General features: G+C 44.0%; 1 protein-coding gene across 1 annotated transcript in view; it reads right to left on the bottom strand.

Moving 5' to 3' along the window:
* Positions 1–712: 712 nt before the first annotated feature.
* The window catches only part of LOC128187618 (mucin-16-like), a 33,171-nt gene continuing 16,541 nt past the window's right edge, over positions 713–17,342 (bottom strand). The window contains exons 4-10 of the mRNA XM_052858029.1: positions 17,195–17,287; positions 3,681–17,132; positions 3,512–3,582; positions 2,327–2,481; positions 2,186–2,233; positions 2,009–2,087; positions 713–1,889 (exon numbers count right to left, since the gene is read on the bottom strand). Coding sequence (XP_052713989.1) covers positions 998–1,889; positions 2,009–2,087; positions 2,186–2,233; positions 2,327–2,481; positions 3,512–3,582; positions 3,681–17,132; positions 17,195–17,287 — 14,790 coding nt within the window. The 3' untranslated portion in view covers positions 713–997. The remainder of the gene's footprint in view (positions 1,890–2,008; positions 2,088–2,185; positions 2,234–2,326; positions 2,482–3,511; positions 3,583–3,680; positions 17,133–17,194; positions 17,288–17,342) is intronic.

Below are 17,342 nucleotides of genomic sequence, written 5' to 3'. Positions count from 1 at the left end.
CCTATTGAACCCTGGCGTAGGAATACATACGACTACAAAAAATATTTAAATTGTTCGTACCATTTAAAATCTGACTATTTTCAAGGTATTTATAAATAAGTTTCCTTGAAAAACAATGCTTTAGCATACATTACATCGAATTCATCAATTATTTTCAAGAACTAAGTCTTGTCAGCAGCAATGATTTGTGCTGAGGTCCAAACACTGTTTCACTTTCGGTTTGTCTGCGTGACTGCATAGGAGAGTTGATTAAAATCAACTCCCAAAAAATAACAAATAGACCCCCCCCCCCCCCCCCCCCCGGCAGATGAAATCCCCAAACCACCCCGAAATAGTCTGCATCAGCGCATGACTTCCCCAATATCCAATGAGTTGACTTTTTTTACATATTGATTTAAGATATGAAACAAGGCAAGCTTATGGATTGATCTTTATTCTTTAAAACAATGCTTGATAGTGCATTCGTAAAATATTTTTTGAATAATATTAATTTCCTTTGTACAGATCTAGAGTTGAGTAAAATATCTAAATTTAAATTTCAAATGAAATAATTTGAATGTCTAGACTTAGTTACTTGGTTCATAGTTTTGAGAATCTTGATTATTCATATGTTCATATAAGGAAAAAGTTAAAAAATTAATTTTATTGGTGTCGAGTATATTATATGAATTAATGCTTTTTTGCTCGGCAGTAAAATAACTTAGTATACATGTACCTTTAAATAGGCAAATTTATTGAAATAATGTAAAATGCAATCCAAAATGACAATATTATACATATAAATTACATAAAAATATATTACAATATGTAAATTCAATGTTTAAACAAATGTAAAAATATAGTATCTTCAATATTATCACAAATATGTATCGCCCATACAATCATCAGAAAATAAATAGGTTACAGAATCATTTACTCTGTCATGGAAGAAAATGAAAAATTGAGTCGTAAAGTTTCTTAATGCCTCCCAACATCATTGTAACATTACACAGAACCCCTAACAGTCCGATTCGTTCTTGGACTGGTCCTGTGGGAATATTTTGGTCACCAGACTCCGCCACACTTCTCCGTGTGGGTTGTACAGTTTGTCCTCGTTTTGCTTGGCAATCTCGCTCAGTTTTTCTTGTAACTTTGACTTGTTGACTTTGAGAGGCTGGTTTGACTTGTAGATTTTAGGCTTTTCTGGCTTTGGCAGGCGTTTGCTGAGAGGAACATATGGCCTGCCTTTGCTGCGTCTCTTACGACCCTTCTTTACGGGTTTGGCGCCGCTTGTCTCGGTAGAGGCGCCCTTTGACGTTCCTTCCGAAGTCTCAGACATACCTTTTGATGAGGTGGCATTATTACTGTATTCTGGCGAAGTTTCAGTTTCTTCATCAGAAAGGTCTGCGGAGGAAACTGATCTATCCCGAGATGAAGCACCACTTGATTTCGGGGATCTCACTCCTTGAGACGCTTTGTCAAGTGCGTCCGCTTGTGCTGACGTTGAGGGTCTATCGGCTAGGTTGCTGGACTTTTGTGAAGCAACATCCGGTTGCTTTTCCATTGGCGGCGTTATTTTATCGTAGCTCGGTGGTCTCTCTTCTGGAACAGATGCTTCGTGACAGAACTCGTTGAGGTAGGCTAGGTTATCCGGTGTCGGTAACATGTCTTTTTCTTTTGCTAGTCTTGCTTTTCTGATATGAGGAAGGGTGTCCTCTCGCGTCCACATGTGAGTGCTTGGTGGGACCATTCGGGTTGCCGCCACAAAAGACGGAATCTCGAACTTATATTCGGTATTGTGATATTCGTCGTCATCATCTTGTATGGAGAGTTCTGAGGAGTGGTAGCTGCCCGTTTCCGAATCTTCTTTGAGAGGATCCTTGTGCGCCACTTTTCGTTTCCTCCGAAATCTGTTAAGAAAATAAATTGAAAAAAAAAAGAAAATATATTGAAAAGAAAATAGGAAACATTGTTTCTTAGTTAGAGTGATATAAAATCTAAATAAAATCGTAACGAATCCACATTTTACCTCTTAAAGGCTAAAATAAGACAAATTGAACACAGAATCATGAACAACAGGCTTATCGCTGTGACCACGCCGATGATGACTGAAAAAGAAACAAATATAATGATATAGACAATGCACGCTAGAACAATAAAAACATGTCAAAAGCAGGTACCCTTTATAACTTTGAAGAGCACTTACTGGCAGCGGATGAAGAAGAATCGGTTTTCTGTATCTCGGTCTTGGTTACTGTAACATACAAAAATACTTTAACAGCTACTTATTAAACGAGATAAAAGTTTTCAGTCTACATTTTTTAGTACATGAAGACAAAACACTTACAATACACCAAAGTGGAACCAACTTTTATGGGTAGAGTTTTTGGTGCATTTTGAAGAGTTGACTTCACTCGTGTTACTAAGTTGTCGTCACTTCCTGTCAGATGTATGTGTGATTTTGAATAGTATACCTCACTCAACACATGTATACTTCCATTGCTGCAAAAAATCAAGGTTTGAAAATAAGCACTATCAAAAATTCTGAAGGATACTCGAGCTTAATGTTTGCACAAGCACAAGACAATATAAGTTATGGCATGTTTATTATCTAAATGTTTACTTTAAATAAATTTACATGATATATTAACATCAGTTCATTGAACAGTTGACAGAAAGGTCTATCTAGGAAACCTTTTTAATGATGCTGTGCAAATGTAAGCATAAAGTTACTTCGAGTGCCGACTTTAATCATTTAACTTTTGTGCCCATTTTCCTAGTTACAGTGTTCAGTGAATTTATGCTCAAAATGTTGTAAAGTATCATAATGCAGCATTATACTCTGCGCATGAATATGTTCAATTTTCTGTTACTGTTATATAAAGCAGTGGAGATATATTTTGGCTAAAATAATAAAACTCATTTTATCCATGAAATAATAAAAATTAGGAGAGTATTTAATTATATAATCTTGTCAAATTCTATAAAGTATTTCGACTGTAACTGTAACAATTACGTTGCCATTTGAACTCCTAAATCTCAAATCAATCGGTCTTACAAAAGGCGCAAATTGATGTATGTATTTTGAATCTCCGTCTACAAAATGGTAATACATAGGTGAAATAAATCTATAGCTATATTTTTAATAAAGTGAATAGGGTGACACATCCTAGCCACTAAGGTGCTGCTAGCTTACTATTTCTTACCTCCCTTGGCTGTTGCACAACATGTAATGAACATATCAATATAAACAACGTAAATAAAAAAGACAAACTAGTTATTTCTTTGATTCGCACCAATTAAGTGGAAGTGTGAGAAAAATGATTCATTGATAGTTATGTTTCACAGATGGAAACCAATATCAAATGAGAATCACCCAGTAAGACACGGTCAATATTCACACAATTTAATGTTTCCTAAAAAGTATTGACTGAAATACTCCGTCGATTTAACATTAATAATTGTTGCCTGAACTTTTTGCATAAATCGTTTATCTAGATTGCATATAGAAAGTAAAGAAATAACTATTTACCTGAATGATGTGACTTTGCTTGAATTGTAGTATGTTGATTCATTATTCCCGCTACTAAGAATTCTGTCCAACTGAAATCAATTTTGAACAATGTATATATAACGAAATCATTCTACGAGCAATACATATTTTAGAATAACAGCATTACAATATATAACCACCATCATACCTCTGTTTCAACCATTTTAGCTTTGTCTTTAAATGTTGACGAACTACTATTTGCTAATTCTGGATTCCATGGTTCGTTTAATATCAGCTCAACATAGAGTGTGACAACTTCGGGATCCATATAGATATCAGTAGTAGTGGCGCTCGTAGTTGTTGATGGCGAAAATGTTGTTGAAATCAAGGACATGTTTCCTGCAGTTGTAACTGAAGTGGATGTGGTGTCCGATAATGTTGATGTAGCCACTGAAGTAGATGTGGTGTCTGATACTATTGCTGTAGCCACTGAAGTAGATGTGGTGTCCAATACTGTTGGTGTAGCCACTGAAGTAAATGTAGTTTCTGATACTGTTGGTGTAACCACTGAAGTAGATGTGGTGTCTGATGCTGTTGATATAACCACTGAAGTAGATGTGGTGTCTGATACTGTTGGTGTAGTCACTGAAGTAGTAGATGTGGTGTCTGATGCTGTTGATGTAGACACTGAAGGAGATGTGGTGTCTGATGCTGTTGGTGTAGCCACTAAAGTGGATGTGGTGTTTGATACTGTTGGTGTAGTCACTGAAGTAGTAGATGTGGTATCTGATACTGTTGGTGTAGTCACTGAAGTAGTAGATGTGGTGTCTAATACTGTTGATGTAGCCACTGGAGTAGATGTGGTGTCTGATGCTGTTGATGTAGCCACTAAATTGGATGTGGTGTCTGATACTGTTGGTTTAGTCACTGAAGTAGTAGATGTGGTGTCTGATACTGTTGGTGTAGTCACTGAAGTAGTAGATGTGGTGTCTAATGCTGTTGATATAACCACTGAAGTAGATGTGGTGTCCGATATTGTTGATATAGCCAATGAAGTAGATGTGGTGTCTAATACTATTGGTGTAGCCACTAAAGTGGATGTGGTGTCTGATACTATTGGTGTAGCCACTGAAGTAGATGTGGTTTCTGATACTGTTGGTGTAGTCACTGAGGTAGATGTGGTGTTGGATACTGTGGTGGTCTCTGTCGACGAGCCTGCCAGTGATGATGTTTCAGGAGCAGTTGAAGTACTTTCTGTACCAGCACTTGCAGAGGTTTCAGTAGAGGTTCCTTCAGTAGAGACCGATGTGGTCACACTTGTACTCTCCTGACTTGTGAGTGTAGAAGTCAATGTTGTTGTTTCCTGCGATGTTGGCAATTGTGTACTTTGTTGTGTGGTCGACGAAGTTTCGCCAGTGGTTTCCGTTGAGCTAATAACGGAAGAAGTCTCAGGCTGTGGTGCTGACGGCGTTGTTGTTTCTGCAGTCAAAGATTCAGTGCTTGTCTCGCTGGTGGTAGTTGTGTACGCAGCTGTACTTTCTGCGCTTCTGGAAGATGTTGTTGAGGGCTGCTCAGAGGAAGTTTCAGACACTGACACCTGGCTGGTGGTACTTTGTTCAGTTGATACGCTAGTTGAAGTAGTACTTTGTTCACTTGCTGGGCTAGTAGATGTGAAACTTGTTTCCAGGGTTGTTGTGTCCGTCTGTGCACCTGATTGTGTGGTAGTGGATTCTTCCGAAATGGTAGAGCTTGAAATAGATTGCATAGAAGTAGTGGCTTCTGTGTTGGTCTCTGTCGACGAGCCTGCCAGTGATGATGTTTCAGGAGCAGTTGAAGTACTTTCTGTACCAGCACTTGCAGAGGTTTCAGTAGAGGTTCCTTCTGTAGAGACCGATGTGGCCACACTTGTACTCTCCTGACTTGTGAGTGTAGAAGTCAATGTTGTTGTTTCCTGCGATGTTGGCAATTGTGTACTTTGTTGTGTGGTCGACGAAGTTTCGCCAGTGGTTTCCATTGAGCTTGTTACGGAAGAAGTTTCAGGTTGTGTTGCTGACGGCGTTGTTGTTTCTGCAGTCAAAGATTCAGTGCTTGTCTCGCTGGTGGTAGTTGTGTACGCAGCTGTACTTTCTGCGCTACTGGAAGATGTTGTTGAGGGCTGCTCAGAGGAAGTTTCAGACACTGACACCTGGCTTGTGGTACTTTGTTCAGTTGATAAGCTAGTTGAAGTAGTACTTTGTTCACTTGCTGGGCTAGTAGATGTGAAACTTGTTTCTAGGGTTGATGTGTCCGTCTGTGCACCTGATTGTGTGGTAACGGATTCTTCCGAAATGGTAGAGCTTGAAATAGATTGCGTAGAAGTAGTGGCTTCTGTGGTGGTCTCTGTCGACGAGCCTGCCAGTGATGATGTTTCAGGGGCAGTTGAAGTACTTTCTGTACCAGCACTTGCAGAGGTTTCAGTAGAGGTTCCTTCTATGGAGACGGATGTGGCCATACTTGTAATCTCCTGACTTGTGAGTGTAGAAGTCAATGTTGTTGTTTCCTGCGATGTTGGCAATTGTGTACTTTGTTGTGTGGTCGACGAAGTTTCGCCAGTGGTTTCCATTGAGCTTGTAACGGAAGAAGTTTCAGGTTGTGTTGCTGACGGCGTTGTTGTTTCTGCAGTCAAAGATTCAGTGCTTGTCTCGCTGGTGGTAGTTGTGTACGCAGCTGTACTTTCTGCGCTACTGGAAGATGTTGTTGAGGGCTGCTCAGAGGAAGTTTCAGACACTGACACCTGGCTGGTGGTACTTTGTTCAGTTGATAAGCTAGTTGAAGTAGTACTTTGTTCACTTGCTGGGCTAATAGATGTGAAACTTGTTTCTAGGGTTGTAGTGTCCGTCTGTGCACCTGATTGTGTGGTAGTGGATTCTTCCGAAATGGTAGAGCTTGAAATAGATTGCGTAGAAGTAGTGGCTTCTGTGGTGGTCTCTGTCGACGAGCCTGCCAGTGATGATGTTTCAGGAGCAGTTGAAGTACTTTCTGTACCAGCACTTGCAGAGGTTTCAGTAGAGGTTCCTTCTATGGAGACGGATGTGGCCACATTTGTACTCTCCTGACTTGTGAGTGTAGAAGTCAATGTTGTTGTTTCCTGCGATGTTGGCAATTGTGTACTTTGTTGTGTGGTCGACGAAGTTTCGCCAGTGGTTTCCGTTGAGCTTGTAACGGAAGAAGTTTCAGGTTGTGTTGCCGACGGCGTTGTTGTTTCTGCAGTCAAAGATTCAGTGCTTGTCTCGCTGGTGGTAGTGGTGTACGCAGCTGTACTTTCTGCGCTACTGGAAGATGTTGTTGAGGGCTGCTCAGAGGAAGTTTCAGACACTGACACCTGGCTGGTGGTACTTTGTTCAGTTGATAAGCTAGTTGAAGTAGTACTTTGTTCACTTACTAGGCTAGTAGATGTGAAACTTGTTTCCAGGGTTGTTGTGTCCGTCTGTGCACCTGATTGTGTGGTAGTGGATTCTTCCGAAATGGTAGAGCTTAAAATGGATTGCGTAGAAGTAGAAGTAGTGGCTTCTGTGGTGGTCTCTGTCGACGAGCCTGCCAGTGATGATGTTTCAGGAGCAGTTGAAGTACTTTCTGTACCAGCACTTGCAGAGGTTTCAGTAGAGGTTCCTTCTGTAGAGACCGATGTGGCCACACTTGTACTCTCCTGACTTGTGAGTGTAGAAGTCAATGTTGTTGTTTCCTGCAATGTTGGCAATTGTGTACTTTGTTGTGTGGTCGACGAAGTTTCGCCAGTGGTTTCCGTTGAGCTTGTAACGGAAGAAGTTCCAGGTTGTGTTGCTGACGGCGTTGTTGTTTCTGCAGTCAAAGATTCAGTGCTTGTCTCGCTAGTGGTAGTGGTGTACGCAGCTGTACTTTCTTCGCTACTGAAAGATGTTGTTGAGGGCTGCTCAGAGGAAGTTTCAGACACTGACACCTGGCTGGTGGTACTTTGTTCAGTTGATAAGCTAGTTGAAGTAGTACTTTGTTCACTTGCTGGGCTAGTAGATGTGAAACTTGTTTCCAGGGTTGTTGTGTCCGTCTGTGCACCTGATTGTGTGGTAGTGGATTCTTCCGAAATGGTAGAGCTTGAAATAGATTGCATAGAAGTAGTGGCTTCTGTGGTGGTCTCTGTCGACGAGCCTGCCAGTGATGATGTTTCAGGAGCAGTTGAAGTACTTTCTGTACCAGCACTTGCAGAGGTTTCAGTAGATGTTCCTTCTGTAGAGACCAATGTGGCCACACTTGTACTCTCCTGACTTGTGAGTGTAGAAGTCAATGTTGTTGTTTCCTGCAATGTTGGCAATTGTGTACTTTGTTGTGTGGTCGACGAAGTTTCGCCAGTGGATTCCATTGAGCTTGTAACAGCAGAAGTTTCAGGCTGTGTTGCTGACGGCGTTGTTGTTTCTGCAGTCAAAGATTCAGTGCTTGTCTCGCTGGTGGTAGTTGTGTACGCAGCTGTACTTTCTGCGCTACTGGAAGATGTTCTTGAGGGCTGCTCAGAGGAAGTTTCAGACACTGACACCTGGCTGGTGGTACTTTGTTCAGTTGATAAGCTAGTTGAAGTAGTACTTTGTTCACTTGCTGGGCTAGTAGATGTGAAACTTGTTTCTAGGGTTGATGTGTCCGTCTGTGCACCTGATTGTGTGGTAACGGATTCTTCCGAAATGGTAGAGCTTGAAATAGATTGCGTAGAAGTAGTGGCTTCTGTGGTGGTCTCTGTCGACGAGCCTGCCAGTGATGATGTTTCAGGGGCAGTTGAAGTACTTTCTGTACCAGCACTTGCAGAGGTTTCAGTAGAGGTTCCTTCTGTAGAGACCGATGTGGCCACACTTGTACTCTCTTGACTTGTGAGTGTAGAAGTCAATGTTGTTGTTTCCTGCGATGTTGGCAATTGTGTACTTTGTTGTGTGGTCGACGAAGTTTCGCCAGTGGTTTCCGTTGAGCTTGTAACGGAAGAAGTTTCAGGTTGTGTTGCTGACGGCGTTGTTGTTTCTGCAGTCAAAGATTCAGTGCTTGTCTCGCTGGTGGTAGTGGTGTACGCAGCTGTACTTTCTGCGCTACTGGAAGATGTTGTTAAGGGCTGCTCAGAGGAAGTTTCAGACACTGACACCTGGCTGGTGGTACTTTGTTCAGTTGATAAGCTAGTTGAAGAAGTACTTTGTTCACTTGCTGGGCTAGTAGATGTGAAACTTGTTTCCAGGGTTGTTGTGTCCGTCTGTGCACCTGATTGTGTGGTAGTGGATTCTTCCGAAATGGTAGAGCTTAAAATGGATTGCGTAGAAATAGTGGCTTCTGTGGTGGTCTCTGTCGACGAGCCTGCCAGTGATGATGTTTCAGAAGCAGTTGGAGTACTTTCTGTACCAGCACTTGCAGAGGTTTCAGTAGAGGTTCCTTCTGTAGAGACCGAAGTGGCCACACTTGTACTCTCATGACTTGTGAGTGTAGAAGTCAATGTTGTTGTTTCCTGCGATGTTGGCAATTGTGTATCTTGTTGTGTGGTCGACGAAGTTTCGCCAGTGGTTTCCGTTGAGCTTGTAACGGAAGAAGTTTCAGGTTGTGTTGCTGACGGCGTTGTTGTTTCTGCAGTCAAAGATTCAGTGCTTGTCTCGCTGGTGGTAGTGGTGTACGCAGCTGTACTTTCTGCGCTACTGAAAGATGTTCTTGAGGGCTGCTCAGAGGAAGTTTCAGACACTGACACCTGGCTGGTGGTACTTTGTTCAGTTGATAAGCTAGTTGAAGTAGTACTTTGTTCACTTGCTGGGCTAGTAGATGTGAAACTTGTTTCCAGGGTTGTTGTGTCCGTCTGTGCACCTGATTGTGTGGTAGTGGATTCTTCCGAAATGGTAGAGCTTGAAATAGATTGCGTAGAAGTAGAAGTAGTGGCTTCTGTGGTGGTCTCTGTCGACGAGCCTGCCAGTGATGATGTTTCAGGAGCAGTTGAAGTACTTTCTGTACCAGCACTTGCAGAGGTTTCAATAGAGGTTCCTTCTGTAGAGACCGATGTGGCCACACTTGTACTCTCTTGACTTGTGAGTGTAGAAGTCAATGTTGTTGTTTCCTGCGATGTTGGCAATTGTGTATTTTGTTGTGTGGTCGACGAAGTTTCGCCAGTGGTTTCCGTTGAGCTTGTAACGGAAGAAGTTTCAGGTTGTGTTGCTGACGGCGTTGTTGTTTCTGCAGTCAAAGATTCAGTGCTTGTCTCGCTCGTGGTAGTGGTGTACGCAGCTGTACTTTCTGCGCTACTGGAAGATGTTGTTGAGGGCTGCTCAGAGGAAGTTTCAGACACTGACACCTGGCTGGTGGTACTTTGTTCAGTTGATAAGCTAGTTGAAGTAGTACTTTGTTCACTTGCTGGGCTAGAAGATGTGAAACTTGTTTCCAGGGTTGTTGTGTCCGTCTGTGCACCTGATTGTGTGGTAGTGGATTCTTCCGAAATGGTAGAGCTTGAAATAGATTGCGTAGAAGTAGTGGCTTCTGTGGTGGTCTCTGTCGACGAGCCTGCCAGTGATGATGTTTCAGGAGCAGTTGAAGTACTTTCTGTACCAGCACTTGCAGAGGTTTCAGTAGAGGTTCCTTCTGTAGAGACCGATGTGGCCACACTTGTACTCTCTTGACTTGTTAGTGTAGAAGTCAATGTTGTTGTTTCCTGCGATGTTGGCAATTGTGTACTTTGTTGTGTGGTCGACGAAGTTTCGCCAGTGGTTTCCGTTGAGCTTGTAACGGAAGAAGTTTCAGGTTGTGTTGCTGACAGCGTTGTTGTTTCTGCAGTCAAAGATTCAGTGCTTGTCTCGCTGGTGGTAGTTGTGTACGCAGCTGTACTTTCTGCGCTACTGGAAGATGTTGTTGAGGGCTGCTCAGAGGAAGTTTCAGACACTGACACCTGGCTGGTGGTACTTTGTTCAGTTGATAAGCTAGTTGAAGTAGTACTTTGTTCACTTGCTGGGCTAGTAGATGTGAAACTTGTTTCCAGGGTTGTTGTGTCCGTCTGTGCACCTGATTGTGTGGTAGTGGATTCTTCCGAAATGGTAGAGCTTAAAATGGATTGCGTAGAAGAAGTGGCTTCTGTGGTGGACTCTGTCGACGAGCCTGCCAGTGATGATGTTTCAGGAGCAGTTGAAGTACTTTCTGTACCAGCACTTGCAGAGGTTTCAGTAGAGGTTCCTTCTGTAGAGACCGATGTGGCCACACTTGTACTCTCCTGACTTGTGAGTGTAGAAGTCAATGTTGTTGTTTCCTGCGATGTTGGCAATTGTGTATCTTGTTGTGTGGTCGACGAAGTTTCGCCAGTGGTTTCCGTTGAGCTTGTAACGGAAGAAGTTTCAGGTTGTGTTGCTGACGGCGTTGTTGTTTCTGCAGTCAAAGATTCAGTGCTTGTCTCGCTAGTGGTAGTGGTGTACGCAGCTGTACTTTCTGCGCTACTGAAAGATGTTGTTGAGGGCTGCTCAGAGGAAGTTTCAGACACTGACACCTGGCTGGTGGTACTTTGTTCAGTTGATAAGCTAGTTGAAGTAGTACTTTGTTCACTTGCTGGGCTAGTAGATGTGAAACTTGTTTCCAGGGTTGTTGTGTCCGTCTGTGCACCTGATTGTGTGGTAACGGATTCTTCCGAAATGGTAGAGCTTGAAATAGATTGCGTAGAAGTAGTGGCTTCTGTGGTGGTCTCTGTCGACGAGCCTGCCAGTGATGATGTTTCAGGAGCAGTTGAAGTACTTTCTGTACCAGCACTTGCAGAGGTTTCAGTAGAGGTTCCTTCTGTAGAGACCGATGTGGCCACACTTGTACTCTCTTGACTTGTGAGTGTAGAAGTCAATGTTGTTGTTTCCTGCGATGTTGGCAATTGTGTACTTTGTTGTGTGGTCGACGAAGTTTCGCCAGTGGTTTCCGTTGAGCTTGTAACGGAAGAAGTTTCAGGTTGTGTTGCTGACGGCGTTGTTGTTTCTGCAGTCAAAGATTCAGTGCTTGTCTCGCTGGTGGTAGTGGTGTACGCAGCTGTACTTTCTGCGCTACTGGAAGATGTTGTTGAGGGCTGCTCAGAGGAAGTTTCAGACACTGACACCTGGCTGGTGGTACTTTGTTCAGTTGATAAGCTAATCGAAGTAGTACTTTGTTCACTTGCTGGGCTAGTAGATGTGAAACTTGTTTCCAGGATTGTTGTGTCCGTCTGTGCACCTGATTGTGTGGTAGTGGATTCTTCCGAAATGGTAGAGCTTGAAATAGATTGCGTAGAAGTAGTGGCTTCTGTGGTGGTCTCTGTCGACGAGCCTGCCAGTGATGATGTTTCAGGAGCAGTTGAAGTACTTTCTGTACCAGCACTTGCAGAGGTTTCAGTAGAGGTTCCTTCTGTAGAGACCGATGTGGCCACACTTGTACTCTCTTGACTTGTGAGTGTAGAAGTCAATGTTGTTGTTTCCTGCGATGTTGGCAATTGTGTACTTTGTTGTGTGGTCGACGAAGTTTCGCCAGTGGTTTCCGTTGAGCTTGTAACGGAAGAAGTTTCAGGTTGTGTTGCTGACGGCGTTGTTGTTTCTGCAGTCAAAGATTCAGTGTTTGTCTCGCTGGTGGTAGTGGTGTACGCAGCTGTACTTTCTGCGCTACTGGAAGATGTTGTTGAGGGCTGCTCAGAGGAAGTTTCAGACACTGACACCTGGCTGGTGGTACTTTGTTCAGTTGATAAGCTAATCGAAGTAGTACTTTGTTCACTTGCTGGGCTAGTAGATGTGAAACTTGTTTCCAGGGTTGTTGTGTCCGTCTGTGCACCTGATTGTGTGGTAGTGGATTCTTCCGAAATGGTAGAGCTTGAAATAGATTGCGTAGAAGTAGTGGCTTCTGTGGTGGTCTCTGTCGACGAGCCTGCCAGTGATGATGTTTCAGGAGCAGATGAAGTACTTTCTGTACCAGCACTTGCAGAGGTTTCAGTAGAGGTTCCTTCTGTAGAGACCGATGTGGCCACACTTGTACTCTCTTGACTTGTTAGTGTAGAAGTCAATGTTGTTGTTTCCTGCGATGTTGGCAATTGTGTACTTTGTTGTGTGGTCGACGAAGTTTCGCCAGTGGTTTCCGTTGAGCTTGTAACGGAAGAAGTTTCAGGTTGTGTTGCTGACGGCGTTGTTGTTTCTGCAGTCAAAGATTCAGTGCTTGTCTCGCTGGTGGTAGTGGTGTACGCAGCTGTACTTTCTGCGCTACTGGAAGATGTTGTTGAGGGCTGCTCAGAGGAAGTTTCAGACACTGACACCTGGCTGGTGGTACTTTGTTCAGTTGATAAGCTAGTTGAAGTAGTACTTTGTTCACTTGCTGGGCTAGAAGATGTGAAACTTGTTTCCAGGGTTGTTGTGTCCGTCTGTGCACCTGATTGTGTGGTAGTGGATTCTTCCGAAATGGTAGAGCTTGAAATAGATTGCCTAGAAGTAGTGGCTTCTGTGGTGGTCTCTGTCGACGAGCCTGCCAGTGATGATGTTTCAGGAGCAGATGAAGTACTTTCTGTACCAGCACTTGCAGAGGTTTCAGTAGAGGTTCCTTCTGTAGAGACCGATGTGGCCACACTTGTACTCTCTTGACTTGTTAGTGTAGAAGTCAATGTTGTTGTTTCCTGCGATGTTGGCAATTGTGTACTTTGTTGTGTGGTCGACGAAGTTTCGCCAGTGGTTTCCGTTGAGCTTGTAACGGAAGAAGTTTCAGGTTGTGTTGCTGACGGCGTTGTTGTTTCTGCAGTCAAAGATTCAGTGCTTGTCTCGCTGGTGGTAGTGGTGTACGCAGCTGTACTTTCTGCGCTACTGGAAGATGTTGTTGAGGGCTGCTCAGAGGAAGTTTCAGACACTGACACCTGGCTGGTGGTACTTTGTTCAGTTGATAAGCTAGTTGAAGTAGTACTTTGTTCACTTGCTAAGCTAGTAGATGTGAAACTTGTTTCCAGGGTTGTTGTGTCCGTCTGTGCACCTGATTGTGTGGTAGTGGATTCTTCCGAAATGGTAGAGCTTGAAATAGATTGCGTAGAAGTAGTGGCTTCTGTGGTGGTCTCTGTCGACGAGCCTGCCAGTGATGATGTTTCAGGAGCAGTTGAAGTACTTTCTGTACCAGCACTTGCAGAGGTTTCAGTAGAGGTTCCTTCTGTAGAGACCGATGTGGCCACACTTGTACTCTCTTGACTTGTGAGTGTAGAAGTCAATGTTGTTGTTTCCTGCGATGTTGGCAATTGTGTACTTTGTTGTGTGGTCGACGAAGTTTCGCCAGTGGTTTCCGTTGAGCTTGTAACGGAAGAAGTTTCAGGTTGTGTTGCTGACGGCGTTGTTGTTTCTGCAGTCAAAGATTCAGTGCTTGTCTCGCTGGTGGTAGTGGTGTACGCAGCTGTACTTTCTGCGCTACTGGAAGATGTTGTTGAGGGCTGCTCAGAGGAAGTTTCAGACACTGACACCTGGCTGGTGGTACTTTGTTCAGTTGATAAGCTAGTTGAAGTAGTACTTTGTTCACTTGCTGGGCTAGTAGATGTGAAACTTGTTTCCAGGGTTGTTGTGTCCGTCTGTGCACCTGATTGTGTGGCAGTGGATTCTTCCGAAATGGTAGAGCTTGAAATAGATTGCGTAGAAGTAGTGGCTTCTGTGGTGGTCTCTGTCGACGAGCCTGCCAGTGATGATGTTTCAGGAGCAGATGAAGTACTTTCTGTACCAGCACTTGCAGAGGTTTCAGTAGAGGTTCCTTCTGTAGAGACCGATGTGGCCACACTTGTACTCTCTTGACTTGTTAGTGTAGAAGTCAATGTTGTTGTTTCCTGCGATGTTGGCAATTGTGTACTTTGTTGTGTGGTCGACGAAGTTTCGCCAGTGGTTTCCGTTGAGCTTGTAACGGAAGAAGTTTCAGGTTGTGTTGCTGACGGCGTTGTTGTTTCTGCAGTCAAAGATTCAGTGCTTGTCTCGCTGGTGGTAGTGGTGTACGCAGCTGTACTTTCTGCGCTACTGGAAGATGTTGTTGAGGGCTGCTCAGAGGAAGTTTCAGACACTGACACCTGGCTGGTGGTACTTTGTTCAGTTGATAAGCTAGTTGAAGTAGTACTTTGTTCACTTGCTGGGCTAGTAGATGTGAAACTTGTTTCCAGGGTTGTTGTGTCCGTCTGTGCACCTGATTGTGTGGTAGTGGATTCTTCCGAAATGGTAGAGCTTGAAATAGATTGCGTAGAAGTAGTGGCTTCTGTGGTGGTCTCTGTCGACGAGCCTGCCAGTGATGATGTTTCAGGAGCAGATGAAGTACTTTCTGTACCAGCACTTGCAGAGGTTTCAGTAGAGGTTCCTTCTGTAGAGACCGATGTGGCCACACTTGTACTCTCTTGACTTGTGAGTGTAGAAGTCAATGTTGTTGTTTCCTGCGATGTTGGCAATTGTGTACTTTGTTGTGTGGTCGACGAAGTTTCGCCAGTGGTTTCCGTTGAGCTTGTAATGGAAGAAGTTTCAGGTTGTGTTGCTGACGGCGTTGTTGTTTCTGCAGTCAAAGATTCAGTGCTTGTCTCGCTGGTGGTAGTGGTGTACGCAGCTGTACTTTCTGCGCTACTGGAAGATGTTGTTGAGGGCTGCTCAGAGGAAGTTTCAGACACTGACACCTGGCTGGTGGTACTTTGTTCAGTTGATAAGCTAGTTGAAGTAGTACTTTGTTCACTTGCTAAGCTAGTAGATGTGAAACTTGTTTCCAGGGTTGTTGTGTCCGTCTGTGCACCTGATTGTGTGGCAGTGGATTCTTCCGAAATGGTAGAGCTTGAAATAGATTGCGTAGAAGTAGTGGCTTCTGTGGTGGTCTCTGTCGACGAGCCTGCCAGTGATGATGTTTCAGGAGCAGATGAAGTACTTTCTTTACCAGCACTTGCAGAGGTTTCAGTAGAGGTTCCTTCTGTAGAGACCGATGTGGCCACACTTGTACTCTCTTGACTTGTTAGTGTAGAAGTCAATGTTGTTGTTTCCTGCGATGTTGGCAATTGTGTACTTTGTTGTGTGGTCGACGAAGTTTCGCCAGTGGTTTCCGTTGAGCTTGTAACGGAAGAAGTTTCAGGTTGTGTTGCTGACGGCGTTGTTGTTTCTGCAGTCAAAGATTCAGTGCTTGTCTCGCTGGTGGTAGTGGTGTACGCAGCTGTACTTTCTGCGCTACTGGAAGATGTTGTTGAGGGCTGCTCAGAGGAAGTTTCAGACACTGACACCTGGCTGGTGGTACTTTGTTCAGTTGATAAGCTAGTTGAAGTAGTACTTTGTTCACTTGCTGGGCTAGTAGATGTGAAACTTGTTTCCAGGGTTGTTGTGTCCGTCTGTGCACCTGATTGTGTGGTAGTGGATTCTTCCGAAATGGTAGAGCTTGAAATAGATTGCGTAGAAGTAGTGGCTTCTGTGGTGGTCTCTGTCGACGAGCCTGCCAGTGATGATGTTTCAGGAGCAGATGAAGTACTTTCTGTACCAGCACTTGCAGAGGTTTCAGTAGAGGTTCCTTCTGTAGAGACCGATGTGGCCACACTTGTACTCTCTTGACTTGTTAGTGTAGAAGTCAATGTTGTTGTTTCCTGCGATGTTGGCAATTGTGTACTTTGTTGTGTGGTCGACGAAGTTTCGCCAGTGGTTTCCGTTGAGCTTGTAACGGAAGAAGTTTCAGGTTGTGTTGCTGACGGCGTTGTTGTTTCTGCAGTCAAAGATTCAGTGCTTGTCTCGCTGGTGGTAGTGGTGTACGCAGCTGTACTTTCTGCGCTACTGGAAGATGTTGTTGAGGGCTGCTCAGAGGAAGTTTCAGACACTGACACCTGGCTGGTGGTACTTTGTTCAGTTGATAAGCTAGTTGAAGTAGTACTTTGTTCACTTGCTAAGCTAGTAGATGTGAAACTTGTTTCCAGGGTTGTTGTGTCCGTCTGTGCACCTGATTGTGTGGTAGTGGATTCTTCCGAAATGGTAGAGCTTGAAATAGATTGCGTAGAAGTAGTGGCTTCTGTGGTGGTCTCTGTCGACGAGCCTGCCAGTGATGATGTTTCAGGAGCAGTTGAAGTACTTTCTGCAGAGGTTCCTTCTGTAGAGACCGATGTGGCCACACTTGTACTCTCTTGACTTGTGAGTGTAGAAGTCAATGTTGTTGTTTCCTGCGATGTTGGCAATTGTGTACTTTGTTGTGTGGTCGACGAAGTTTCGCCAGTGGTTTCCGTTGAGCTTGTAACGGAAGAAGTTTCAGGTTGTGTTGCTGACGGCGTTGTTGTTTCTGCAGTCAAAGATTCAGTGCTTGTCTCGCTGGTGGTAGTGGTGTACGCAGCTGTACTTTCTGCGCTACTGGAAGATGTTGTTGAGGGCTGCTCAGAGGAAGTTTCAGACACTGACACCTGGCTGGTGGTACTTTGTTCAGTTGATAAGCTAGTTGAAGTAGTACTTTGTTCACTTGCTGGGCTAGTAGATGTGAAACTTGTTTCCAGGGTTGTTGTGTCCGTCTGTGCACCTGATTGTGTGGTAGTGGATTCTTCCGAAATGGTAGAGCTTGAAATAGATTGCGTAGAAGTAGTGGCTTCTGTGGTGGTCTCTGTCGACGAGCCTGCCAGTGATGATGTTTCAGGAGCAGTTGAAGTACTTTCTGTACCAGCACTTGCAGAGGTTTCAGTAGAGGTTCCTTCTGTAGAGACCGATGTGGCCACACTTGTACTCTCTTGACTTGTGAGTGTAGAAGTCAATGTTGTTGTTTCCTGCGATGTTGGCAATTGTGTACTTTGTTGTGTGGTCGACGAAGTTTCGCCAGTGGTTTCCGTTGAGCTTGTAACGGAAGAAATTTCAGGTTGTGTTGCTGACGGCGTTGTTGTTTCTGCAGTCAAAGATTCAGTGCTTGTCTCGCTGGTGGTAGTGGTGTACGCAGCTGT

This window comes from Crassostrea angulata, chromosome 6 (genome assembly GCF_025612915.1).
Source record: "Crassostrea angulata isolate pt1a10 chromosome 6, ASM2561291v2, whole genome shotgun sequence".
Taxonomy (NCBI): Eukaryota; Metazoa; Mollusca; class Bivalvia; order Ostreida; family Ostreidae; genus Magallana; species Magallana angulata.
The sequence above is the reverse complement of the archived record's forward strand: the minus strand, read 5'-3'. Positions and strand labels throughout refer to the sequence as shown.